General features: G+C 44.8%; 1 protein-coding gene and 1 long non-coding RNA gene across 2 annotated transcripts in view; one reads left to right on the top strand and one right to left on the bottom strand.

The window, feature by feature from the left end:
- The window catches only part of LOC123355240, a 33,904-nt gene extending 9,953 nt beyond the window's left edge, over nt 1-23,951 (top strand). Inside the window, exons 2-3 of the long non-coding RNA XR_006575025.1 lie at nt 6,234-6,336; nt 23,728-23,951. This is a non-coding gene — a long non-coding RNA (uncharacterized LOC123355240). The remainder of the gene's footprint in view (nt 1-6,233; nt 6,337-23,727) is intronic.
- TFAP2E (transcription factor AP-2 epsilon) overlaps nt 1-26,424 on the bottom strand; it is a 46,228-nt gene that overhangs the window by 7,770 nt on the left and 12,034 nt on the right. The window contains exons 4-5 of the mRNA XM_044997481.1: nt 2,114-2,342; nt 694-812 (exon numbers count right to left, since the gene is read on the bottom strand). Coding sequence (XP_044853416.1) covers nt 694-812; nt 2,114-2,342 — 348 coding nt within the window. The remainder of the gene's footprint in view (nt 1-693; nt 813-2,113; nt 2,343-26,424) is intronic.

The following is a 26,424-nucleotide window of genomic DNA, read 5'->3' as shown; positions in this document are numbered from 1 at the left end:
GACACAACATTTTCAGTAGTGCAGTAAGTTTACAATAGAAGTGAGTTCATATTTGTGAATAGGTTGGTGAATATTTGTGATAATTTCTTAATGAGTTTGCTTTGGCTGTGTCCCTGCTCTTTTTGTGTTTGCTTTCTGTGAATCTTCACGTGACTAAGTTTTACTTGTAGTAATTCACAAAAGTGAATTTTAAGCTCGAATAGTCATTGATAGCACATTTCAAACTTGTGCCGCAAATTTGATTAGGAGAGTTAAGCTCATGCAATGAGGGAGCAGAAAGAATAAAATGTGACTTATGTGAACCAGACATAGCTAAGCAACACGGTTGGGTTTCAAATTTCAGTGGTTCTAAATTCTAGATCCCATGATGTTCTAAAGGACCCAAAAGCATTGGTTGCCATGTGTAAGCACTGCAACATTTGGCCTGACAGGTCTGCAGCTACAGAGTCCTACCTCGTTCCGATTGCGAGTGCCTTCTCCAAACTGTGCTCTTGTTAGCCTAGCAGAAATCTGTTAGTTCAGAAGACATGCTTGGGTCAAGATGGAGAATTACATGCATACCTCACTCTGGATTAATGATGGCTGCTGTATAATCTGTTCCGTTTTAGGCCCTCTGGCAAATTACAAATGGAGGACTTAGAATGGGCAAAGGTTGGGCACCCTAGTCTGATGTTAAATCACAGAACGACTTACCTTCCACCAATGACGTCAGCAAAGTGACGTTAGCAGCTTTACGCCTTCCTGCAGGTAGATTTAAGCCTATTTTCTCTAATCTTTCCCTTAAACACCTTCCACCATTTTTTGATTTTGCCCTGCAAGAGGGAAACAAGGAGGGAAAAGTTGTAGTTGAAAGGAAAGAAAAAGAAGCACACAAACTGCTGTTCCCCAGCTTCTCGTAACCGAGTAGTCTCTTGATTTGGCATAAAATATACAATGAGCTTCACAAATCTCAATTGTAAGGACGACTGATAACAGAATATAAAGTTTGTTAAAATCAATTTCTATATTCCAAACGACATGGTAGTCCTGGATTCTTTTATAGCCATGAAAAGAACTGCTGTTCAGTGAATGAAACAGATATGAGAATAAAAAGAACCTTCATCCAATCACTAGTTTTATTGTTTCAAATTCTCAACAATAGCAATCCTCAGTGATGCCTTTGTTCCAACAAACAGCAGCTCATCTAAGTTTGTGCAGGAGACTCGCAGGTTCATTAACAAAGAAGCTTTTGGGCTGCAAACTTGTAGGAACTTGCAAGGCGATGTGCTGTATTGCGAAAATACCCATGTGCCCAGGAGAGCACAGAGACCTGCTGGGCTTTAATGTTGTTGTTAGGGAGTCCCACCTCCAAAAGGTGGGTCTTACTGGAGTGACAACAGCAACAGCCAACCAGGGGGGAGGGATAGCTTAGTGAGCCAACCAGTGAGCTTCCCATGCAGAAAACATCATTGCAGGTTTGGGGCAGAATCTCTGCGAAAAGTAATAAAATTGACTATCACCCAGAGCAGCAGCAAAACAAGTGGCCTGTTACTGGAATAATTTAATCCAACACCTTTGCAGCCTTTGTTATTCTGAGATAAAAAGAGCCCTGGACTGGGACTTCTCTATCCGATGACAAGGTATAAAAATAACCACTTGAAAGAGCTGAACAAAGCATTCACAATGGATCCCAGAACTAGGGCACAAGCTGCAAAATTCATACTTGGATCCAGATATTGAGCACCCCTGAAGTTTGGCAAGGAGTTTGGGACAGGGCTTGGCTTGGCCTGTTACAGATTTAGGGGGCAGCTGCTCAATTTGGATCAGGATGTGAACTTTCCCAGATTCAGATCTAGGGGGTTGAAATTGTAACCAGACCTGGACATCACACCAAATCGGAAGGACCCGCAGGTGCCTTCTGAAGTCAGTGGGACGGTCGCAAGGGCATTCCCTAGACTGTAAGCTGTTTGGGGCAGGGTTTATCTTTATCTGTGTTTGACTGGGGCTCTACTACATGCAGATAATTAATAATGACCGACAAGGGTTCATCACTGGAAATAGCACAGACACTTTGACCTGAAGGAAGCAGAGGAGAGACAAAATCAGAGGAAGATAAGTATGGTGTGATGCTTACCTCCTGAGGACTCCCCCGAGAAGAGAGGCATTGAGACACTCTGGTGGGGAGAGCCTTCTCTGCACCTCCCCGACGGTCACCTTGTACTTAGAGGTGGAGCTGAGAAGGGAGAGCCGGCCAGGCACGGAGCAGAAGACCTCATTGGGATTTGTCACCCCTCCAATCAAACTATCTTTGTTCATCGACAGGGCAGAGATGGTGGTGCCGTTCGCCTTTGAGGGGATGGGCACTGGAAGGAAAAGCAGCACCAGAGAAAGAATGTCACTGGAAAGGGTCTAAAGGAGAGGAAACAGAAACCTGGTGATGCTCGGGGCCACTCTGGCAGAATTCCAGGAGCTCAATGCACAGGCGTTTCCATCGTAAGAAGTAAACAGACATGACCAAGGTGTTTTCCTTGGTCTTGTATGTTTCTTAATGGAGAAAGAGAAACTGCCTGAGGGGTGGTTTGAAAACCAGGCAAGATGCAGATCTGTAACTTATCCCTCCAAATTCAGGGGTGCTAGGACCTAGGGTTCCTGTTTGGCCTCTAGGAAAGGACCAGGTGCATAATTTTGACCAGATCCCCAATCCCGCCTTCCTCTGTCTGCCTTAGGGGTGCTTAGGGATCCAAGATTTTGGTTTGGCCTGTCAAAGAGAAAGGGGCCATTTGCAAAACTCAGATCTGGATCCTGTTTCAAGATTTCCAGCACTGCTGATTTTTGGAGGGGATTTGGATTTGGGATTTTCATTGGGGCCCATGTTCACACAGCACCATTAAGGAGGAACAAAAGTCCTGGACTCTGTTCCTAGCACTCCGCTGTCTGAGACTCAGCAAACCCCAGGGGAGCTAAGGGTTGTGTGTGTGGACATGGAAAGACTCCCATTAACTTCATCTGGCTTTGGATCAGGCCCACAGCAAGCGGGAGCCCCACGCTTGGGTCACCCTGGTCTAAAGTTAACTGAAAAGATCAGTTCACCAAACAACCCAGAACAAACTGCCTTGTACTTAATGGGGAAAATCCCAATTAAAAGCAGAAAGGTGGTGAACAGCAGACACCACACAGGGCCCATGGGCTTACACCAGGAGTGAAACTGGCCTATTTTCAAGAAACCTCTTTGGACACAATAAAGGTTTCTCGGTTAGAGCCATGGCAGAGGCTTGTGCCAAGTGACTTTGGGTTTTATATTTTGAAATTAATACCCAATTTAACTCTGAATCCACGGTTTTCAAAGACTCCATAGCTAACTGCAAATGCAATCACTCCAGCTTGTTTAAACCCTGGCATTCTTTGTGGTTACTGAGTAATGGTCACTCCATAATGTACATTCAAACGCTACACATGCCTAATACTTAGAGCAACAAATAACAGGGTGAGATCCAGGTTTTATAAAGGAAATACACATGCCCAAAATGAAACGGCAAACCCGACAGTTAATCGGAGAGGGCAAGTACACTGAGCCCATTAAGGGGGTCTTACAATCAGCATATTGTAAATACAGCTCAACAACTTGTTAGCATGGCAATAAAAGAGCAGCACATGTTACATAAAAATGGCTAATGTGTTAGGGCTAAAAGATGAATGGAAATAAGCTCAGGTCTATTAAATTCCCTCTCAGTGTGAAACTCCGACAGTGTCGGGGACTGGAGGACAGGTTGCATGGGGTTTCCTTTCGGAACTGACTAGCAAAGGGTAAAGTTCTGACAGTTGTGACACTTGGGATTGTGGCTGATTAAGAGGTTCTAAGGGAAGAACAGAGGCTAAAAGATTCAAGAACATCACCGTATGGGCTAGGAAAGCAGAGCTGCTTCCAGACAGCAGCGACGTCAGGGCTTTCTTTCACATTCCCAGGATGGTTAATATTTATCCCTTGGCACATTCCTAAAATAAAAAGCCAGAGCATGTTTTTAAAATGTCCACGTATCACTGCAAAGATATGTCTCACTGCAGATCCATGCATTCCTACGTTTTCGGACTTCACTGAAACATCCATCCATGCATCCATGCAGTCCCATGCATCCCTGGAGAGCTGTGTATGTCTTGTGGTTTCGTGTGTTTTGTGCATCACTGTGTATCCATGTGTTTCCATGCATTCATGTGTCAGTGAAGAGCTGTGCATTACTTGTAGGTTCATACTTCATCACGCATTTGGGCATCCCTGTGGATTCATGCATCAATGTGTATTCATGCTTCCACGCACCACTTGGCACCTACGTATCTGTGTGTCTGACTACATAACCATGCAACATGGTAGAACCATGCAGCACCACTCATCCACATGTCACAGCAATTAGTTTCCCCTGGTCCTGGATGAGAGAGCGAATCCATTTGGACTTCGTGTGGTGTAATGCTAGACGCTATTGGAAAGCTCACCTTGCAGAGCAAAAAGGTAAAATGCAGACGTGTTTGGGAGGCATTCCATGCCGTGACAGAGTGCTGAGCAGCCAGGCGCTGCGGTGCATAGCAGCAGAGTGATGGGCAGATGAACAGGGCATGATGAGGCACTGACACATGGTGTGTCACTATGACAGTTTTAAAACATGTGCTGACTTTTTTTTAGGAATATGCACACTGCAGAAAACCAATCCACCTAGAGAAGACTAAACTAGTCCCTGCCACTCCCAGAGCCACAGTCCAGAACCAGTTAGGCAGTCTCTATTACATGTAATGACTTTCTGAATTTTATAGGCGCTGTGACAAGGAGAACCCATAGCAGACAATTAATTTGAATAATGATCTGGATCTCAGCAGTGCCCAGAAACCCCAACTGAGACCAGGGCCCTATTGTGCTATGTGCTGTACATACACAGAAGGAGGGCACGTCCTGTCCTAAAGTGTTTGCAATCTAAATAGACAAGAAGGTGGAAGGGGAAACAGAGGCACAGAGAGGGGAAGTAACTTGTCCAAGGTCACAGAGCAGCCATTGGTAGCACTGGGAATAGACTCCAAATCTCCTGACTCCAAGGTCATTACCCTATCCACTAGACCAGGCTACCTCAATCCAATCAGACAGTCAAACATAACTACATGAACTATTTTCTTTTTGGCGTTGCTTTCTGTTTGCCTGGTCTGATCTGCAGCTTTTTTACCAATAAACCTGCTGCAGGTCAGAGACAAAACTATCATCAAAGACTGGGAGTTTGGTTTCTTTGGCTTTTTCGGAACGAAAATTGGCTCTTGCCATGAGCAAACCAAAGTGTCCCCCTGGTCTGCAGAACAGCAGCTTTCCTGTTCCCTCAAGAGGTGATCAGAACACCTGAGCCAGCCTGCAGGCAAGACTAGCACAAGACTATCGGAGGTTTGCCTAATACACAGCAGGCAAAACGAAACCCTGCCTGCACTAGCGCTGGGTTTGCATTGTTTCCAATGCAGTTTGAAAGAGCAGAGTCTCGCTTTCCAAGCCATGTTGGTGCTTCCAGATGACTGACCCTCTGGGAAGTGCTGAGTTGGTCCAAGCAAAGAACATTTCTGAGATTTAGACCTGGGCCCCAGAGCAGCAGGAGGAACCACTATAGCAAGATTTAAAATTACATACCGGGGACAAGGTTTTCATGGCAAAATGGCTGGGCTTCAGGGCATTGGATGGTTCTCACCAGGAAACATTCCGTTACTCCGTGTGCTAAGCAAAGGCGGCAGTGGGATGCACGGTTTGTATACAAGTCTAGATCGGAACATTCCCAGTGTTTGCCTCCAGTGTTAAGGCTGTGATATAAAAATTTAAGCAGGCTGCATTGTACTGGGCTTTCTCTTCTAAAGTCTTCTTGGTTTAGGCCACCTGAGATGTCCTGTCTGGGGTCTGACCCACCTTTGAACACTGGGGGTATTGCCTTCCCATCAGTGGGCTTATTCTTCCATTAGGCTGGATGAGAAATAGGTGTGTATATCAAAGGATGAATTGACCCCACTGCAGATGGATAACCCTAGAAATATAGGACCCTAGTTAGGAATTTTGATGAGCTGAGCCATCTGTCCTTGTCTTATACAGAAACTGTATTGCCAGCGTGAAGATTGCAGGGACACGCCCAAGGTACTGCTCCTCTGTGTAACGGTGACTATAAACCCAGTCACTGGGTGGCAAGGAAGGAGTTAAAATGTTCTCCTGGACACAGAACTCACCACAGGTGTTTCTCTCCTCACTGCAGGGATTGCCAGACAGCCAGGCTGGGGAGGAGAGGTAATTGGATAGGGCTCAGCTGGAGGGAGTTACTCCAGGAGGACGGCTACAAAAGGATGCAGCAAAAAGTGGTGGGTTTCTCTTTCTGTGTGTGTCTCTGTGTTGAGCTGAGCTAGGGGAGTGGCAAGGGATCTGATTTAAGTTAGTGAGCATCACCTTTACCTGCCAGAGCTGCCAAAGCTCCAGAACTCAGTGGGATGGGGAGAATAGGGAAGATGATAAAATATGGCTAGGTGGCACTGTCTGCTTAGCTTAGCTTCTGTGGATTTAAGCCCTTGCCCTCTTGACTCACCTGCCCCTCCCCAGTCATGTTTAAAGTGATACTTTTATTGTGTGTTTTTAGTAACTGCCTGGAGAACTTGAAAGCTGTTTCTTTCCTGATGCTTTCTGCTTCACTATGCACAATTATTATTACTTAATTATTTCTATGGAAGCAGTTACCCAGACGAGAGACCCATTTAGCTCCAGTGTTGAAAGACAGCCCCTGCCCCAGAGAGTTTACAGACTATGCAATAGCTGAATAATCAGCTCAGACAAGGGGAAGACCTGGTAGAATTAGAGATGGGTGGGGGGGTGTTCCCAGAGGTCTGCAGTTGCAGGGAGCCTACAGCCCAGGCAATGCTAGAAGACAGGGCTTTGCAAAGCAAAGGTGGGGTTTAAGGGGGGATTTAAAAGATGTGACTTGTGTGCTGGGTGACTGGCACTGGTTTATTTTTAAGCAAGGAACATTAAGTTCCCATTTTGGGGGAGGAACTCATGGAGTCTGCAGACAGTTTTAGGCAGATGGATGGATTGTGTTTTGGGGCTACCTATCTTTAGCTCTGTCCCTTTGGCAATCCCAAATTAAACCAGGGGCTTAAAAACTACAAATGGCAGCGTGTCATTAATGAATAGCATTTACTTGTGTTGTGGTTGTGCCAAAAGGCCCCGATTGAGAGGAGGGGCCCATGGTACTGAGTGCTGAACAGACACATAGCGAGAGGCAGTCCCTGCCCCCAGCATAAATAGACAAGGGTGCAGACAAGGAGTATTATCATCTCCATTTTATAGCTGGAGAACCAAGGCCCAGATTCACAAAGCTAGACATCTAGCTCCTACTGAAATAAATGGGAGTCAGATGAATCTCCCCCTACAGACTTGCCCATGGTTTGAAATGCTTTGAACTTGCTTTGAAATGGCGTCCTGAAATATCAGGGGGGATTTTCTCACATAGTCTCTGATCTGTTATCCTCTCTCGTATAATAAATTTAGTCATTAAAAATACTGCAGTGTCAGTAATAAATGTGCAAGTAGTGGGCGGATGTTGGAAGGGAAGTTGCCTCTGTGTGTCTGCAATATCGTGTTGCCAGGTGCGTTTCCATCAGGCAGAGCTCAGGATCTCACTGTCTGGTTTACCCTCCCAGGGGAGGCACTGGTTGCTACACGTTACATGTTTTGTGTGTGCCGAACAGCAGTGTAAATGGTGACCTAAAATCCCCTGGGAGCATCCAGCCATGGTGCTAGAGGGCACATGCTGTTTCATCTTCCCTTTGAACGAGAGAAACTTGTGATTTCCAACCAAAAATGCCGTGTGTGTGTGCGTGTGTGTTGACTTGGATCTCTTTTGTCTGCTGCACACACCTTGGGCGTAGCTGTCTGAGATGGTGAAACTCACACACTGAGACAGAACTCAATTAATCTGAGACAGGGACTTTCACACAAGGGCAGAGAGAGATTTCAAAATGTGTCCCAGTTTCTAAGAACAGACAGCCACGTGGCTGTTCTGTGTACCTTTCCTCACGGCTTTCAACAGGGTTGGGCTAGCTTTTATCACCCCACGCTCATCATGCTGGATCATGCAGTGGAGCTGCTATAAACCCACAAATGCTGCGGGGTGGCCTGGTGGTAAGAGCTGAAAGACTGGGAGTCAGGACTCTGGGCGCTATTCCAGCTCTGCTCTGGACATACATTGTGTCATTTCTTCTCTGGGTGCCTGGGTTTCACCATCTGCAAAATGGGGATAAAGATACCTTGGAGGAATGTTGTGATGTTTAATTAAAGCTTGTCAAGTGCTTTGAGATCCTTGGATGAAAGATCCCGTAGGTGAAAGTGCTGGGATGGTAGATGTAGCCAGGGGGAGTAGATACAGTGCCTAGATACGAGACTGATTGATGCTTTGTAGATAGACAGAAGGGAGCTGAAAGACCAACCTGGGAGGGGCCTGGCATTTCCAGTGTGATGCTGCAGTTTTCTCAAAACTTAATGGGAGGCAGGTGCCCGTATTCTGTGCTGCGTCTCAGGCGATATAGCCCAGGATGGTGAGGGGAAAGGTGGCTTTAAGCCATCTCTGTACCTCCTGGATTCTGGGTTCAGGGGGGCTGCACAGCCCCCTCTTTAAGTTAGGTCCAAGGGGTGTTCTAACTTGCGGCCGTTCTACAACCCAGATTAACTGGAGTGCAGAGCTCCCTGGCCACATCCCCTCCTCCCATCAGGATGCCCTGGTGCCAGAGGCTGCTCAGGGAGACTGCCCAGAGTCCTTTTGCCAGCTCTAGGCCATCTTTGCCTGCTACCTACCCCCCACCTCATATTACAAACACAGCCCCGGCCAGAGCAGAGGGAAATGAGAGCTCCACCAGATCCACTTTTGCCTACAGTTTGCTGGGAAAAAAATCTTTACACATTTACTCCGGTATCAAAATCCTTCCTTGCAAAGCATCTGCACCCAGCACTTGTCTTTCCCCAAGCAGCTGCCTCAGCCCCCCACAATAAATGGTACATCACACTCCCTGCAACTGAGAGCTTTAATTGTCACCTTACAATCTGCAAACTGATTATTCCCTGCAGCACTGGGAGCTTGGCTGGAGGGGGGTTTCTCTTTTGCTCCCTTGGAAGAATAATGCATTGGCTGCTACCAGTGGCCCTGATTCTGATCTCACTTCTCCTGAGACCTCCATGGCCTTCGCTGCAGTCCCCTCTGACTCACTCAGGGTGCGTGAGAGCAGGGCCAAGGTTTGAAAATGTACAGATCGGTGTTTACAAAATGTAGCAGAAGAAAGGAAGCTTGGAGTTTGGGTTTGGTTCTGGTTTGGGGAAGCATCCAAACTCCTGGTCATTTATCTGAATGTCTTGGGACTGATTCTCACTGACAATTGACACCAGTGTAAATCAGGAGTCGCTCCACTGAGCCAATGGAACTAGATGGGTGTAAAACCAGTGCCAGGGAGAACAGAGTAAGGCCTGTTTCTGTAGAACTGGGCTGGAGATCTCCCAAGACTAGGAAGCGTAAGCACGAGGTTTCTAGCACATTTGCTCCTGGTCCCAGCTAAGAGTCCCCTGCGCACAGAAGCCTTTGCTTTGGATTCAGTTTCCAGGTGCAGGGAGAAACCAGAAAGGGAAGGGGAAATGTATCCAAGAGATTCCTCTCAAAAAGTGAGAAAGGGCTTGAAGAGTTTCCTATTTGTCCCTGTCTGGTTTGTCCCATCCCACGCCAACCTCAGTGTCTGTTAGAAAGCAGACATCTCTGTATCCCCAGCTCCCACTGTACATCAAGCAGAATAAGCTTTCATCTGTCAGGAATGGGTTAGGATTGCAGCACTGACAGATTTGTAACCCTGTGGTGCTGTTGCCTCTGGAGATACCCTCCATCCTTTGTCCTGAGTGTTTGGTGCTTTGGTGGCAATGACATTCCACCTCCAGGCATCCATGGTGCTGTCTGTCTTTGCAACAAGTGGATATTCGAGCTTGTGACTGTATAAAAACTCCTCGCAGTGCTGGGATCTCAAAACTGTATTGTCCAGATACTGTCCTTAGAGACTAGTCAATTGGTTCCTGATGTACATTTGAAAATGGTGACTCTCTTCCCTGTTCTTTCATTAGAAAATTGCATTCTTAGCCCCTGGCACCCACCAGTATGTAGCAAAGAGAGCTTTACAAGGAAACTGGACTGGATGAAGGGGGTCTTGTAGCCTTGGCTTTGGTATTTCTGAGGCTTAAATGTTTCATCTTGTTCCCTGTAGCTGGCTTTATTCCCACTGACATGCCATCCTGATGAGGAGGGGTTAAGAAACACTGAATTTTGCTAGAAGAAGTTTCAAAAGCGATCTGGATGTAAATCAGGAAAGAAGCCTTCTGCAAATCTTCATTTGAATTCAAAAGTGAATTTCAATTCTGCTGTGTTTGCAGTATGCTTGCATTTGATTCCCACAAACATCTGAGCCTTCAAGCTTCTGTAGGTGACTTGTAAACAGCAATTTTTAAGCAGGAATATTCACCACAAGCAAATTTTGAAGTGTCTGTTTAATTGACAAATTAGCAGTGTGCACAGTGGTGGTCAGGTAGTGTACATACGGCATCCAATCAAATTACAGGAAAAATACCATGTGATTTCTGTAGCTAGCCACTAGCCACTCTGATACCATGATGAGGAGCATAATGGACACATTTTGAGGTTCAAATATTGGCTTTTCACAATGAACTGTTCTTACAGGAGAAAATATTTTACAACAAAAATGTGCACATGCGTTTTCAATTGAGAAATGTTTGTCCTTCTTGAAAACAATTTGTGGGCAGAAAAAGTGGCAACATTTGATAACTAAATTGTTTATTTGCAAATTACTTGCTCAGCTTTATTTCCAACTCAATCACTGGGCATGGTGAAGAAGAAACAAGTCCACAGGGAGTATGTAGATCAAGAAACTTCACCCTTCCTACCAGCCTGTTTTCGCCTTCTCTCTGACACATGCCTATCGAACCCTAGACCCCAGCTACACCAAACCTCTGTGTAATGCAGCTGTTATAGCAAGAGATCTTCAGGAAGTCAGAATGTTAACACTTGGCTGGGTGTTTTAAAGAGGTATTCAGTGAAACCTGTATAGGAGACCAACCCTATAAAACAGTCTCTAGTCTTAGGATACAGCCCCCAGAAGTATCCTTAGGCACACTGGTCCTGGTTCTTTCTCCTCTCATTGGTTACACACTGCTGTCAGCTCCACTGAGTTTATGGAGTCACTCTAGATTTACAGCCAGTTCTGCTCCACCTTTAAAAGGACACCTGCACTGAGTAATCTATTTTTATCAGTCCTTTGAAAGGTTGCTTAAGACAAGTTTCACTTGTATGTGACAGAATTCTAGATGCTAGCACAAAGGAACCTTTTGTGTGAGCTAGTCCAGCCCCTTGCATCGGAAACAGCAATGCCTAGTGATTAGAACAGGGGACAGGGAATCAAGATTCCTGGATTCAATTCCTTGGCACAAAGTGGGACGTTGGGTATATCACTTAAGCTCTCTCTGCCTCATTTTGCTCACTGGTAAGATGTATTTATGTAGACAGGGTTGAGAGGCTTTAGTTAATTAATGTTTGTAAACATTAACAAGGGCAAAGGATTATCATCATCCATCAAGGAAGACTAATCTAACCTCAGTTTGAATGTCTCCAGTTGTAAATTACATACTGTAGATACCCAGATATACAAGAAGTGTCTGTGTGTGGGTGTGAGCGAAAGGCAGTGGCTCCTACTGTACCTTTGAAAGCCCTTCTTTTCAATCAGACGGTACTTCAGAGTTCAGATTGTTCAATTTCCTGGTGTTTCAGCAGGGAGGTATTTATTGATGGTTCTGAGAAGGAGGTCAGTGCCATCAGCTATATTTCAAACCTGCAGTCTGTAATTATCCTTTCTTCCCAGAGGGGATTATACAGGTATTTTCTTTATCTTGAATGCACAACCTGAACCAAGTCCCCAAGTCAAAGAGCCTCTCTAGGAAATGCTGCAATCTGCTTGCAGGCCTTTTCAAATGGAAGGATCGAAAGAATCTTGTTTTTATCTTTCGGCTTTCAAGATTCCTGGATGCTGATCGGTAAATGGAACTTAGAATCTCAAAGGGAAAATGGAGTACAGGGCAGAAGCCTCCAGACTGTTCCCACGAGATCGTTAACACGAAGAGACCCTGTGCTTAGGCAAAATCTTTATACTAAAATTTTCTTTCCAAATGCAAATCAATACAGCAGATTATGCCCCAACGCTGACCAGTTAAATATATTTGACCAAAGTCAGACTGGAGTAGTTTGAAGGAATCCCTCTCACTTGAGGTTTTTAAGAACAGGTTAGACAACACCTGTCAGGGCTGGTGTAGGTATACTTAGTCTTGCCTCAGCCCAGGGGGCTGGACTACATGACCTTGCAAAGACCCTGCCAGCCCTATATTTCAATGTGATTCTACATTCAACCCACTTATATTTCCCCTGTGATTTCAGTTGAATACAGATTCTTCTTTACTTTCCACTCAAACTGTTGTCTACTGTTGCTGTGAACCATTAAACATATCCTGTGTTTAATCCCAGAGGTAGCTGAATGTCTGTGGTGGGTTTCATGATCAGCTTAAAACATTTATGAGAGCAGTTGACTATTCTTTGGACTGAAAGGTGCTAGTTAAGTTAAAGATGAAACCTGAATACTGTGAAGTATCAGAGGGGTAGCCGTGTTAGTCTGGTTCTGTAAAAGCAGCAAAGAATCCTGTGGCACCTTATAGACTAACAGACGTTTTGCAGCATGAGCTTTCGTGGGTGAATACCCACTTCTTCGGATGCATCCGAAGAAGTGGGTATTCACCCACGAAAGCTCATGCTGCAAAACGTCTGTTAGTCTATAAGGTGCCACAGGATTCTTTGCTGCTTTTACTGAATACTGTATTGTCTCCTTAGAAAACAGACAATCAATAGGATAACAAAAACTATTCAAACACATGAGCACAAAGTCTTTTCATCTTCAGGTTTGGGAAACAGAGGTGAGCAAGTAATTTGCAATTAATAATTGTATTGAATTAATTTTGCCTTCTTTAATGTTCATGAATTGTCTACACAAGGATCACAAAATGCTCCAATGTATTTGTTATTCAGAATCATTCGTGCATTTCTGCAGCTAATTCACAAACAATTCATTGTGAATATTCACAGTATGCACAGTCTTGGTTAGTTTCATAAATTACATGGAATTGTTTCAGTTCTCTGATTGAATGACTTAGGTAACAGCCTGAATTGCAAATTGTGCAATTCAAAATTAGCAAATATTCAAGGTTAAAATTCACTCTTTGCTATTGAAATTCAAATGATCACAGAAAGTGAATACAAATAGGTCACACACACAGTCCCTTAGAAATGTGCTTTCGAATTTCAATTAATATTTCTGATAATTTTTTCCACCATTCACTCAGCTCTAGAAATAACTATCCAAGTAATGCTCTCCATAATGCTATCTGCTGTCTATAGTGAACAATGTTGCAATGTTTATTTTCAGCTTTATATCTCTGTTGAAAAGGTAGGGTTTATTACAACAATTTAGCTCCTTCCATTTTTCCTTCCTAATTAAATATAGTCTTCCTTAAGTCATGAAACTGAACCCCTTCTTCATCCCTATATTAGCAAAAATAAAATAAAATATAACAATAAATAAAATCCTTAATTAATTTGTTACCAGCTCACTATCATTCAATAGCTACTGTCCTTTTTCATAAATAATGTTTTCGCTTCACATTAATTTAGAAAAACATAGATATTTGGAAGGGTGTGTAAAGGATAATAAAATGGGGAGTGGAAAAGAATGAAAAGATAAATGAAGGTTTGCGAGTTTCCTAAAGTTTAAATGAAAGGAATTTGAAACTGGAGTTCAGTGCCAATGACAAAGAAAGTTTCTTAATATCAAACTAGATCAGCCCAGTTTCAGATGTGTAACACAGTAGCAAACTCTTTCACACACAGACACACACACCCCGCCACCATTCTGCCCTGTAGCATTAAGCATCACAGGTTTATTCATTTAGCAGCACAAACTCCCATTACTTTTTGGCAACGGGCATATGGGATCTTTATGTGTTTAAACAGTATAATCCATTTTACAGTAATATGCTTGAGAGGTTTTCACTGTATTTCCTATAGAAGCGCCTGAATTTGTGTGGCTTGGATCTACATAATCTAAAAGGAGAGAATAAAGATGCAGTGTCTTTTAGAAATGGCTGTGGATCCTATATAAGCCATGTTAATGTTGCTATCAATTTGTTAAAATGTATTTAGATTACAGAAGGGCGAAAGACCCTTCAGCAAAGATTAGACTGGAATAGTAATACAAAAAATACTTCTCTTCATGTAGAACTTGCTGCCAATCCACAGAACATTTGGGGAGGGCTTTAATTTGAGCTTCAAACCACAGTCATGTAAATATGCCAGTCCACCTGCCATTTTTGGAGTAGGTGGGTAGCTTGGAGATACCTCTAGGGGAAAGACACCAGTACCACTGATCTCCATCAGACATCTAGTTCAAAAGCCTGCACACTGGCAAAATCACATGGGATGCCAGGCATTTTTCAGTATAATTGAAACCTTACTTAAAGGAGCAATGGGCGTTCTCTGCAGGGCTAAGCTGCCACGGTTTTCATGGGTGGGATTCTAGACATCTCATAGAAATGGACACACTGCAAAAATCTTTTATCGCAGGCCCACCATGCTTTAGAAACTGCTTTAAGATGAATCCCTTATAAGAGCCTGATTCTGGAACTCTGTGCCCATGCAGAGCGCTCCTTTGACATCAGTGGGGCTCTGCACAGACACAGGGGATTTGCCCACATGGGTCCTTGCTGGACTGGGGTCTTGTTCCAGACGAGGGGGGAGTTGGCAGATCTGTGTGTAATACTGACATGTGTTAAGATAAATTGTTTTGCCGAACAACCAATCTCAAGAAATTGATTCCTCCTGGTATTTTTGGTGGCAATTATTAATCAATTAGAGCTGACTGAAAAATGTCCATCCACATGGTTTTTTAGTATAAAATGGCTTTTCAGCAAAACAGGAACGTTCATAGAAAAAAATCCATTTTCATCAACATTTTCTACAAGAGAAAAAAAATCCCAACCAGCTCTAATAATAAGTGTCAGATTGAATCCAATGTTCCACATGGAACGGGGAGTTATCCTTATGAAAGAGTTATTTTAATTGCAGCTGTTAACGTAGCTATACATTCTTGTTACTTTTATAATTGTTCGGATCACTTCTTGATTTGAATGGCCCTTCCTGTTTGTGACGATGAGTTGTTCGCTTGGAGCAATCCTGAATATTTTCGGGAAAAGGCAGGCAGTGTCTCCTGCTAATACCACATCAAACAAAACAAAGTTCCGCTTTCTCTCACATGTTGCATGCAGCATTGTCAAAATCTCTGCCTTTGGTATCTGCCAAGCACAGAAAATTTAGCAGGGATTTTTATGCATCTGATTACTGTCTATCTGTAATGAGCCTGCAGGGAGTCAATGGTGTCTAGTGGTTAGAGGAGGAGACTGCAGATCAGGAGGCCTGAGTTCTGTTGCCAGCTATTCATTGGCTCACTGAATGACTTTGAGCAACTCTCTTAACCAGCTACTTTACTCTCCATCTCTGCTACTTATGTGGTCCCAACAACACAGTATCTGAGCGCTTCCCAGTCTTTAATGAATTTATCCTCGCAACACTCCTCTAAGGCAGGGAAGTGTTGTTATTCCCATTGCACAGATGGGAAACTGAGGCATAGAGAGACTAGGGCTCGGCTCCACAAAGATATTTAGGCCCCTAGATTCCATTGATTTCAGTGGGAGTTAGGAGCCTAAATACCCTTGAGGATCTGGCCCTAAGTGACTCACTCAAGGTCAGAGAGTAAGTCTGTGGCAGAACTGGGAATTAAATGGACATCTCCCAAGTCCCAGGCTAGTGCCCTAACCTGTCCTCTCTGTGCCTCTGTTTTCCCATCTGTAAAGTTGGGACTTTCTGATCTTTTGCAAACCCCATGGAGCTCACTGGATGAGACGAGATCTTTGGCTGCCATGTATTGTTCTCATTGATACGCAGTTCATCAGAAGCAATTTTTGCTTTGTTTTTAGAGGATATTGTGCTAAATAAAACCAGTGTGAGCTTTTAGCCAGACATGAAAAAATCCCTCTGGTCACTGCTCAGAAAGGAAATTGGTTCCATCCAATCCTGAAGCATCCAGAACAAGCCAAGAGAAAATGTATCTGAGTGGTGGGGGAGTGTCTGATCACGGCTAGTGGAGACTGTGGAACATGAAGCACCAGAGAGATGAGAATTGCCTGGGAGGACGTGTCTCCATCTAGTCATCTCCCATTTGGAGACGGAGCTCATGCAGCTCAGGACCCGTCCTGTTCATCCAGATGGAACAAGGGCTGACCGGATCCTTCATCATCCAGCCCCTAAGTACTCTGGGGACTGAGGCTAGATAAATAGCTGAGATAGAGCAGGGGAGGATTCAAACCAAGCCACAATTCCAAGCAAGCTGGATGTTGGCTACGTCTGGCAATGAACTGAAGCTGCAGAGTTCAGCTCCAGGGCTGACTGCTCGTGCACCCGCCATCCAGCAATAGACCTGACCCCTCCGGAACCCCGACATCCTACTCTAGACTTGCCGTCAGTTGCAGGGATTTCATTTGGGTTCATCTCTAGCAATCATTGTGCTTCTCCACCCTGGGCCAGCCCGAGGGACACGTCAGCTGGCACTTGCTTGGTCAAAGCCTCTTCCCAGTGGGCATGTGTGACCCCTCTCACCATGGAGAGTGAACCTGGGGCTCAGACTGCCCCAGACCTCCAGTGACTGATCCCCCTCCCCACCCACCCACCCATCCATCCCTCAACCTGCTCTACCGGTTCCCAAAGCTTCTGCCTGAGGAGGCCCTTTCACCTCTCACCTACTCCAGGGCCCGGCAAGTGTCAGCTCTGCCTACACATCCTGGCTTTGTCTTGGGGCTGCAAAGCCCAAATAGCCTGGGAGAGGCTCTTTAAAGTCTGTCCAGTTGAGCCCAGGTGTTCTCAAGAGCCCTCCAGGCCAGCTGTGCAGGTCCTGGCAATGCAGAGGAGTATCCTGCCTTTTTGGAGTTTCACTGAACTGAACCTTATGGGCAAATGTAGACCTGGTCCTAAGATCAAGAGTGTCTGGCATCAGGGCATTGGTTTGGTCCGCGCTGCACGGCAGGTCATGAAGCCAGACACTGAGAAGAAAGAACCTTTGCAAATCTACTCAAGCATGTGGATTCTTTTTCCAGCAGGAACTCTCTCTCTGGGTGACTCAGAGCCTCTGTTGGATCCGTTTGAGCCAACAGTGGTACCCAGATGCCGCAGGGATTGGGTGGTAAAAGAATATGAATAGAGTAGAATTTAGCACAGAGCATCTCCAATCACCATTAATCACCATTTTAAAGAGAGAAAAAACCCTGAGGTACTGAGAGATCAAGGCCCACATCCTCAAAGGCATTTAGGCCCCTAACTTCCATTGATTTCCTTTGATTTCAGTGGGAACTAGGAGTCTAAATACCTTTGAGGATCTGGGCCTAAGAGACCCGCCAAAGGTCGCAGAGGAAGAGGAGGGATGGGCCAGCAGTTAGGGAACAATCCGTGACTCAGAGACCTGGGATCTTTAGGTAATTAAGGTTTTGTACATTTTCATCTGAGACTGGGGATCTTGAACTATCACTTAGCAAGCAAGCGATGAAGGAGGAAGGATGGTCTAGTGGTTAGGGAGATTTGGGCTGTGGAGACCTGGGTTTGATTCCCAGCTCTGTCAAAGACATCCTGTGTGACCTTGGGTAAGTAACGTGGCCTCACTGTGCCTCAGTTCTCCATCCGTACAATGGGGGTAACAGCAATTCCTAGGCAGTATGAGGAGAATACGTTAAATATTGTGAGGCACCCAGATACTACAGTGAGGGGGCCAGGTAAGTACCTAGATCAAAAGCAAGCCAGTAGCTGAGCCAGGAATAGAACCTGGGATTTCCTGGCTCCCTCTGCTAGATGTAGCTGCCTGTCTGCTGAGGTAACACAAAGAGCAGCATTTTGCTTCAAGGCTCTGTGTGCTAATGTCAGTAGAGCTGGGTGGTTTGGGGAGGTTAAATGACTCGTTGTGAAACAAAGCCAAGCATGCAGGGCAAGGTGACGCTTGCAGTAGGCAAATCTGGCCTGTTGTAGCTGAGGAAGTTTCCCAGGCATGTGTGTTTCCAGATAAGTATCATTTCTGAGCTGAGTGCCAACGTCCGAGGACGTTACTGAGCTCCCCAGGTTTATGACTGTGCAGATATGCTGACAGTCTCATTATGTTCCAGTTGGGGCGGCAGCTTCTTAGAGCACATAGCAAGGGGATATTACACCAGAAATATACCGTGGCGAGAGCTTTTGCTAGGTAAAACAAGTGCTCCTGGCAGTGAGGACATGCCTGACCTGAGAGCACCCAGCCTGCTGCCTACAGCACCGGTGCATAATGGGATGCTGGGGTTTGTGAAACTGCATTTCGGTACTCAGCATTCTCTGCCAGTTCCCTGCTGCTGGGGTCTGAGCTCTGCTGGGAACAGGCTGCAAAGGCTGGGCTGGACTCGCGGGCACTTGTACTTTCCAGCCTGCTTTGCAAGCCAGCACTGGGGGGAACTCTCTTGCATTTAGCCTCTGGGCATGTATGGAGGGTGAGACAGACATACAGAAAACTGTCATTCAGAAGTTGGTTCTGCAGAGTGTGTGGATTTGAATGGCTGTTCTTAAGCATTTTCATAGATTCCAAGGCCAGAAGGGACCACTGTGATCATCTAGTTAGCTCTCCTGTACAACACAGGCCAGAGAACTTCCCAAATTAATTCCCAGAGCAGATCTGTTAGAAAAACAGCCAATCTTGATTTAAAAATTGTCAGTGATGGAGAATCCACCAGGACCCTTGGTAAATTGTTCCGATGGTTAATGGCTCTCTCTGTTAAAAATGTGCACCTTATTTCCACTCCGAATTTGTCTAGCTTCAACTTGCAGCCATTGGATCATGTTGCACCTTTCTCTGCTAGACTGAAGAGCCCTTTATTAAATATTTGTTCTCCATAGACTGTACTCATATCACCCCTTAATCTTCTCTTTATTAAGGTAAATAGATTGAGCTCCTTGAGTCTCTCACTATAAAGCAGGTTTCTAACCCTGTGATCATTCTGTGGCTCTTCTCTGAATCTCCTCCAATTTATCAACATCCTTCTTGAATTGTGGGCACCAGAACTGGACACAGGATTCCAGCAGTGGTTGCATCATTGCTAAATACAGATGGAAAATAACCTCCTCGCTCCTACTTGAGATTCCTGTTTATGTTTATTTTGGGTGTCTTATTCATGAATAGGAATAGCCAGACTGGATCAGATCAGGGCTCTTGGTAGTCCAGTGTCCTGGCTCCAGCAGTGACCAAAACTGGTTATTTCAGAGACAAGTGCAAGGCACTTCACAATAAAATAAGCTGCCTATAGGGGAAGTTTCCTCCTACACCCAGGCAGGTAGCAGTTGGCTTCTGCCCTGAAGTGTAAGAGCGTTTATAACCCACATATTTCTATCCTGTATAATGTAACTCTGGTTGTTCTCATTAGCCATGTAAGCATCTGTTCCTTTTTTGAATCCTGATAAACTCTTGGAATCAAAGCTATCTAGTGGCAATGAGATCCACAGGCTGACTATGTGCTATGTTAAAAAAAAAGCTTTTAATTGGTTTAAAATTTGCTGCCTATTAGTCCCCTTGAGAAGTGGTAAATACAGCCTGTTTTATGTTCTCTATACCATCCATTATTTTGTAAACTTCTCTCACGTCTCCTCTCTGACCAGTCCCAGTCTTTTCAGTCTCTCTTCAGAAGGGACTCTTTCTTTCTTTCCATGTATCTAATAATTTTCCCTACCCATCTCTGCACCTCCTCTATTTTGGCTGTATCCTTTTTTGGAGATGCAGCAACCAGACCTGGACTCCAGGTGAAAACGTCCAAGTGAGTCCCAGACTAGTGTTAGAGTGTTCTCAGCTCCACCCCGTTCCTTGTGCATCGTAACATTCGGCTTGCTTTGGGGGCTGCTGCTGGGCTGTTCCTGGAGGTTCTCGTGGAGTTGCCCAGGCCACCACTCAAGACATTTCAGGTTTTTGTTCATGCCCTTGTCCCCTTGGAATGTGGATACGTTTGTGGAGGGGGGGGGTGCGGTTTATCAATGAGTTTGTTATTAAAACTGCATTTAATTTAAACTCGTCTAAGCAGATCCTCACTGCTGCCAGCACTTCACAGGCAGAATTCACAATGGAGTCAACAGACGGGCTGAGTGCAGACTGTCAGCATGTTCAGGAAATTCTAATGAACTAACCTTAAATCCTGCCCTCTCCTCCTTGGACACAATGGGACTTGTGTGGCTAAACTGCACCAGGAGCAGAGGCAGGGCCGGGGTGGAGGCAGGGAGCCCCTGCATGCCACCAAACCCAGCTTCATGGGGGCACCTTCCCAACTACCGCTGGGGGACCATAGAGGGGATCTTGTGGTCAGAGGAAAAGCGTGTGGACTCTTGGCTACAAAGATCTGCAAACCATTCTCCCTCGACAAAGGGATGTGCATCTGCGCTGGAGGCTAGTGCAAGGATAAGGTGACAGTAGCCCCCACTGAGCACATCACATCCTAGGGCAGGGACATTCTGTACCCTGTCTTATCCCTACCAAGCTCAGAGGGAGGATCCGTGCCCCATAAGCAATGAAGTTTTGCCCACTAAGCTTGTTAGCTCCATGCCAGACACTTAAGGAAGAGTTTGTCATTAGCAAGAATAGTCAATTAACAGCATAAATGTGTTAATAAATTTTTTTTTTTAAAAGCTTGTGCCAGGTTCATGTTGCTGCTGTGAACTGAGCTTGCCTGGTGGCTTTCTTGGTTTGTTTAGATTTATTCACACACACACAGTTCCCGCTCCATGGGCTGTGGGACCCCCTGCCTTGACGTAACTAGAACTGCCGACTTTCAGTCCAAACTTGTTTTGGATGAAAAATGGCCTTTGTTAAAAAAAAAAAAAAAAAAAAGAAAGAAAATTGTTTGGATTTTTTAAAATATTTTTTTTCCAATTTTTGGATGGAAAAAACTAAATCAGAAAAGTTTTGAGTTTTCAATTGTCCCTCCTTTTGCTCCAATTTCCAGTCCCTTCTCCCCACCCCCACCCCTTCAGGGACAAATGATAAAAAGGAGAAGGGGGAGAGGAAAACCAAAATCCAAACATTTTCAGGTTTTCAGGGTTGATGGGAAGTGTTAAAATCTGAACATTGTCACAAGAATTTTCAAGAAAATGAAATTTTAAAAAACATTTGCAAAACATAATTAGTCTTTTGGGACCAGCTCTAGGCATAACTCCAATCCGACAGCACGAATGCCCAAACAGAACGCCGGGACAGCAGCACAATGCAATAGAATTCGGCAGCAGCCAGCTAGGCCACGCAAAAGCTCAACTCGCCCAGCTCTGCAACAAACATCTGTAGAAAAAAAGGGGGTCTATCGAGATATGCGGGAGAGAGGCACCCTGGGCTCTGTCGGCCAGTGCTCTGGCTAAGCCATGTGCAGGGGCGGCTCTAGGAATTTGGCCGCCCCAAGCAGGACGGCATGCCGCAGGGGGCGCGCTGCCGGTCCCGCGGCTCCAGGGGACCTCTTGCAGACGTGCCTGTGGAGGGTGCGCTGGGAGGGCGGCAGGCGGCTCCGGTGGCGGACCTTCCACAGTCATGCCTGCGGGAGGTCCACCCGAGCCGCGGGACCAGCGAACCCTCCGCAGTCATGACTGCGGAAGGTCCGCTGGAGCCGCCTGCCGCCCTGCTGGCAAAATGCCGCCCCAAGCGCGCACTTGGCGCGCTGGGGTCTGGAGCCGGCCCTGGCGATGTGCAATGGGACAACTCAGAGCAAAAGAAGGGGAAGTTGGAGGTTCCTTTAGAATCTATTAATTGGGCCTGACCCACTGCCAATCTTACCTACCACCTTATCCTCTCTCCATTTCCCATTCCTGGGTCATCCTTGAAACAGCTTCCCAACCTCTTCTCAATCCCTGTTTCACACTCTTGTCCCATAGAGTCTCCCACACACATCTCCTCTCCTTTAAAGAGCATTTGTATGTGATCTGTTATGTAGCTGCTTGGGTTACAGCTCCAGTAGATGCAGTGACTTGACCAAGGCAGTAGACAGTGACGGAACCTGAAACAGAACCCCGGGGGCCTGATGCCAAATCTACTCTAATCCTAGGATCATGTGTGATGGCCGTTGTCTTGGCTAATACCAGAGACTGAACTGGAGACTTCCAGAGCTGAAAGCATGAATCCCAACAGCTTGAACTAAAAAGCCAAGCTCTGCAGCTGTGGCCAGTGGGTCATGCACACTCTTTCCGAGGCATCGACTCATGAGGAACAATCCACATTCTGAATTCACATCTCCCCAAAGGGAAGGCCCTGTCGGTGTAACTTTTAAAGAACACACCCAAGGAGCAGCCCAGCAACCTTCTCTGAACCTGGCTTTTAAAAAAAGCTTTTCCACTTCCAACAAAGGGAAAAGAATTCATTTAAAAACATCTAATTAAGCAGTAAGTCATGACAAGGTGCATGAAACTCAGAGATAACACATGCCCGGGAGGCGTTCTGAAGGCTGAGACAAAAAACAAGGCCTTCCACCGTGCCTGCCGTATGTTATCTCACATTAACACACACCTTGTTGTATCCTGCTGCAGTTATAAGACATTAAAAATATCATTTTAATGAAGGGATGTCTATGCAGGCACAGGTCAGAGTAAAAAACTTTATTTTAATGTGTGTGTGTGTGTGTGTGTTTACACACTGGAGGGAAACAACACCTCACCCAAATACTGGATACAGCCTTACAACTGCAGGTCTTTGTGGCCTTGTATTTTACAGAATGACACCACATCTTCCCTTTCTCATTGCAGGATATGCTGTTACACTAATCTCTTATGAATATACTTAGTTCATTAACTGTTTTTCCCCCCTGCCATATCAGGCTTCATGTTGTATTAATTACAACTGCATTCTTACATATACCAAAATTAACATAAAATAAAACCACTCCCCTACCACCAACAACATAAAACTCTACCAAAGCCCCATCCTACCACTGTCCTACACACGAAGCTCCCACTGAAAATTCTGCATGTGAATCAGGGCTTTTAATTTTGCGGTAGGATTATTTTTTATCCTGAAACCTGAAAATTGTGCGCAGGACTAGTCAGTGTAACTACCTATTTCTCATTCTCCCTCCTTCATTCCATCCATTAGTTTGTTCTACCACTTGTTGCATTTAGACTTTAAGCTCTTTGGGGTATGAACTGTTTGTTACTATGGGTCTGCAAAGCACAATGGGGTCCTGATCCTGATTGGAGCGAGGACACTACCACTATCGACTGCAAAATATCCTCAGCTGACAAATCAAACAAATCAAAATACATGAATAAAGACAGCAAGAGCCTGATCCTGCTGCCGCTGAAATCAAAGGAAGATTTGCCACTTCCTTTAGAGCAAGCAGGATTGGGCCCTAAGTCTGTAAATGCATTGGATGCAAATTGCTATTTACATTTGGTGCATGTTTTATTTTGCTGATACTTAAGAATTATGAAGCCAAACTAATTTATTTATAGGGTTGCCTTGTAGACATCTAATCCATCGCTCTCTTTCTAGGTACTCATCAGATCCTCCTGACTGTTGCATCTAAGCACCCACTGCCATACCATCATGACCATGCAGGAGATTTTTGGGCAGACATGCCCTCTGCTGCTGTCACAATGAATACGTGTCTTAAAGGCACTAAGATACCTAAGAGATTTTTGTTTTCTTTTGAACAAAAAGGCTTTATCAGAAAGTTTCAAACATTCCAGAAAGGGCGTGAATGCAACAATCAAATAAACCTCCTTATTTCTGAGATCAAACTGTAAAACTCAATGGCACCATGCTCAATTTCACAAAGAGAAGAAAACTTCCCTCCACCTTCTAAAAGCCAGCAAAGTGAGGACGCTTTAAGCTACCCCCATTTTGAGTTCCAGCTGATTGTTTTTGGAAACGTGTTGTTATAGCTGTTTGTCTGAAGATGCTTTTTAATGTCAGAGTGTGAGCAGCTGTCTCACGCCTCAAAGACATGACAACAGCAGGTGAAAGAGAGCAGAAAATGCCATTTAGTGGAATCTATCAGGATAGCCAAGCCCTAAACTGAATTTTCACTGTGAGCTCAGAGGCATTGTTTGACTGTTCTGGTTAAATTATGGGGCTGAGAAAAATATATTCCCCTTTCAGTTAAGGCTTGATCTGAAAAATGGTTATGGGAAAGGCATTTCTAAAGCACTTTCCAACAAGAGAATGAATAAACAGGTTTGTGTGGCGGGTGTGTGGGTGTGGGATAGTCACTATATCTGAATCACCCAGCTTTAGCTGTTTAAGATTTTATACATTTTCTTCTGAAACTAAAAATTTCTAATCACTTACCATGTTAGTAATGGGGAGGACGGATGGTCCAGTGGTTAGGTCACTAGCCTGCGACTCAGAAGACCCAGCTTTAATTCCCATCACAGGCTCCCTGTGTGACCTTGGGTTTGACATACTTCAATCTAGCTGGTGTAGGGACCCATGGTGGATGTAGCTTTGGCATAGGCTAGCCACCACAGTACAAGCCTGCTGGGGACTGTGGGTACATACCCAGGGTCTGTGCTGCTGTATCCTCATTGGTATTGTTACCTGTGCTAGCTAGATTAAAGCTAGAGCGGGGATGCTGCAATGACACCTTCGTTTGCAGTGTAGATGTACCTGTAATCTCTCTGTGTCTGAGCTAAAGCCCATTGAAGTCAGGCTATGCCAGCACCTATGTTAGGATTTAGTAAATGCCTCACAATGTTCTCTGGATATTCACTTGACTAAAACACAGGGTTTTGTTAGCTTATGTTCATCCTCCATCCCACAAAGATTCTAGCAAACGTGTTTACTGGGACAAATGATCATGGAAACAGTGAATTTAAGCCAATTATAAGAATATTTGTGGAAAGTGAAGTATGAATGCATATTTGCAACTGAAATCCGGCTAAGAGTTATGCTCATCCAATCAGGGAATAGAAACAATCCTATATGATCTTATAGGACCCATCAAAAGTAACCTACACAGCGACTTCTGAATAGTCACAACAACAAAGTGCTCTTGAACAATCTACAGACCAAAAATTATCCATAGAAATTACCCAGGGAATAATAACAAATGCAGGATAAATCTGAGAACATTGTAAATTGCTCAGAGATGATTTGTGAAAAACAAAGAGGCTCCTCCATTCACTGAATAAATTGTTCATTCCGCAATAATATCTCCACAAACCGTGGAACCTTCTTGCCGGCGCAAACCCCCAGCCTGCTGCCATGCTTAAGGAGCTGGATAAGAACAAAATCTGGCCCTAAATTCTCTAGCCCTGACTATCTGTGCTACATACTGTGGAGCACAGTGATATGTCATTCCAAGAAATAGTGTTGTTTTGCTTTATGTACGCTGCATCTTTAAATGTAAAGGAGCCTCCCTGTCTGCTGCTTGGCAGCTGTCATTTTGTGTTTCCTTTCGGATGCAGAATGTTAGGAGTGAGTCTCACACTCTGGACTGATCCCTCCCCCCCTCTTTCCACTCTGTGCAATCCAGTAAATCTGTGCAAAGTGTGTGCAATTGGGGGTAGGAAATGCCAGCAGATCAAACAGCAGAGTTTTACACCGGCTGTGCACGGGGTAAACGACTACACAAGGTGCAGGCTATCAGACTTTTTTTCTCCCCTGCCCCGATACTTAATATTTGTTTGTTTTTTGCTGTTTTTCTTAATCTTAAATAAAAGCCATTTAGACAGAAGGAGCCATGTTTAGCTCTGTGAGTCTGGGAAAACACAACAGAGACATATCAAACCACCTACTTTATCTCTTAAAGCTACATAGAAATGGTCTATGATGACACTAGCTACCAAAACTACTGACGTTAAAAAAAACCAACCAAATATTTTGGCAATAAACCCTCAGACTAAATGAAATCTCCTCGGTTGTGACCATACCTGCTGTTGCAAGTATCTCAACAAGATGTCTGCAATATTGAATAACCACCCTCTGCTGCAGCTTTGAAACTGTTTTACTCCATTGCCAAACAGATTGCATTAAATCTCAGTCACTCAATGTTAGTATCAATTTGTGCAAAGGGAATATGGATCTGCTCCAGCCAGATCTATAATTACAGTCGCTGTACTAAAGAGACGCGGCATAATGCACCCTAGGGACTTCCAAGGTGACAGACTATACAGGCAGAGCTACTGTTTACAGGAATCAGAGATCTTTGTTCGGAAAGTTATAGAGGTCTCTCAATATTTTGCTGCC

Source organism: Mauremys mutica, chromosome 23 (assembly GCF_020497125.1).
Source record: "Mauremys mutica isolate MM-2020 ecotype Southern chromosome 23, ASM2049712v1, whole genome shotgun sequence".
NCBI lineage: Eukaryota > Metazoa > Chordata > Testudines > Geoemydidae > Mauremys > Mauremys mutica.
The sequence above is the reverse complement of the archived record's forward strand: the minus strand, read 5'-3'. Positions and strand labels throughout refer to the sequence as shown.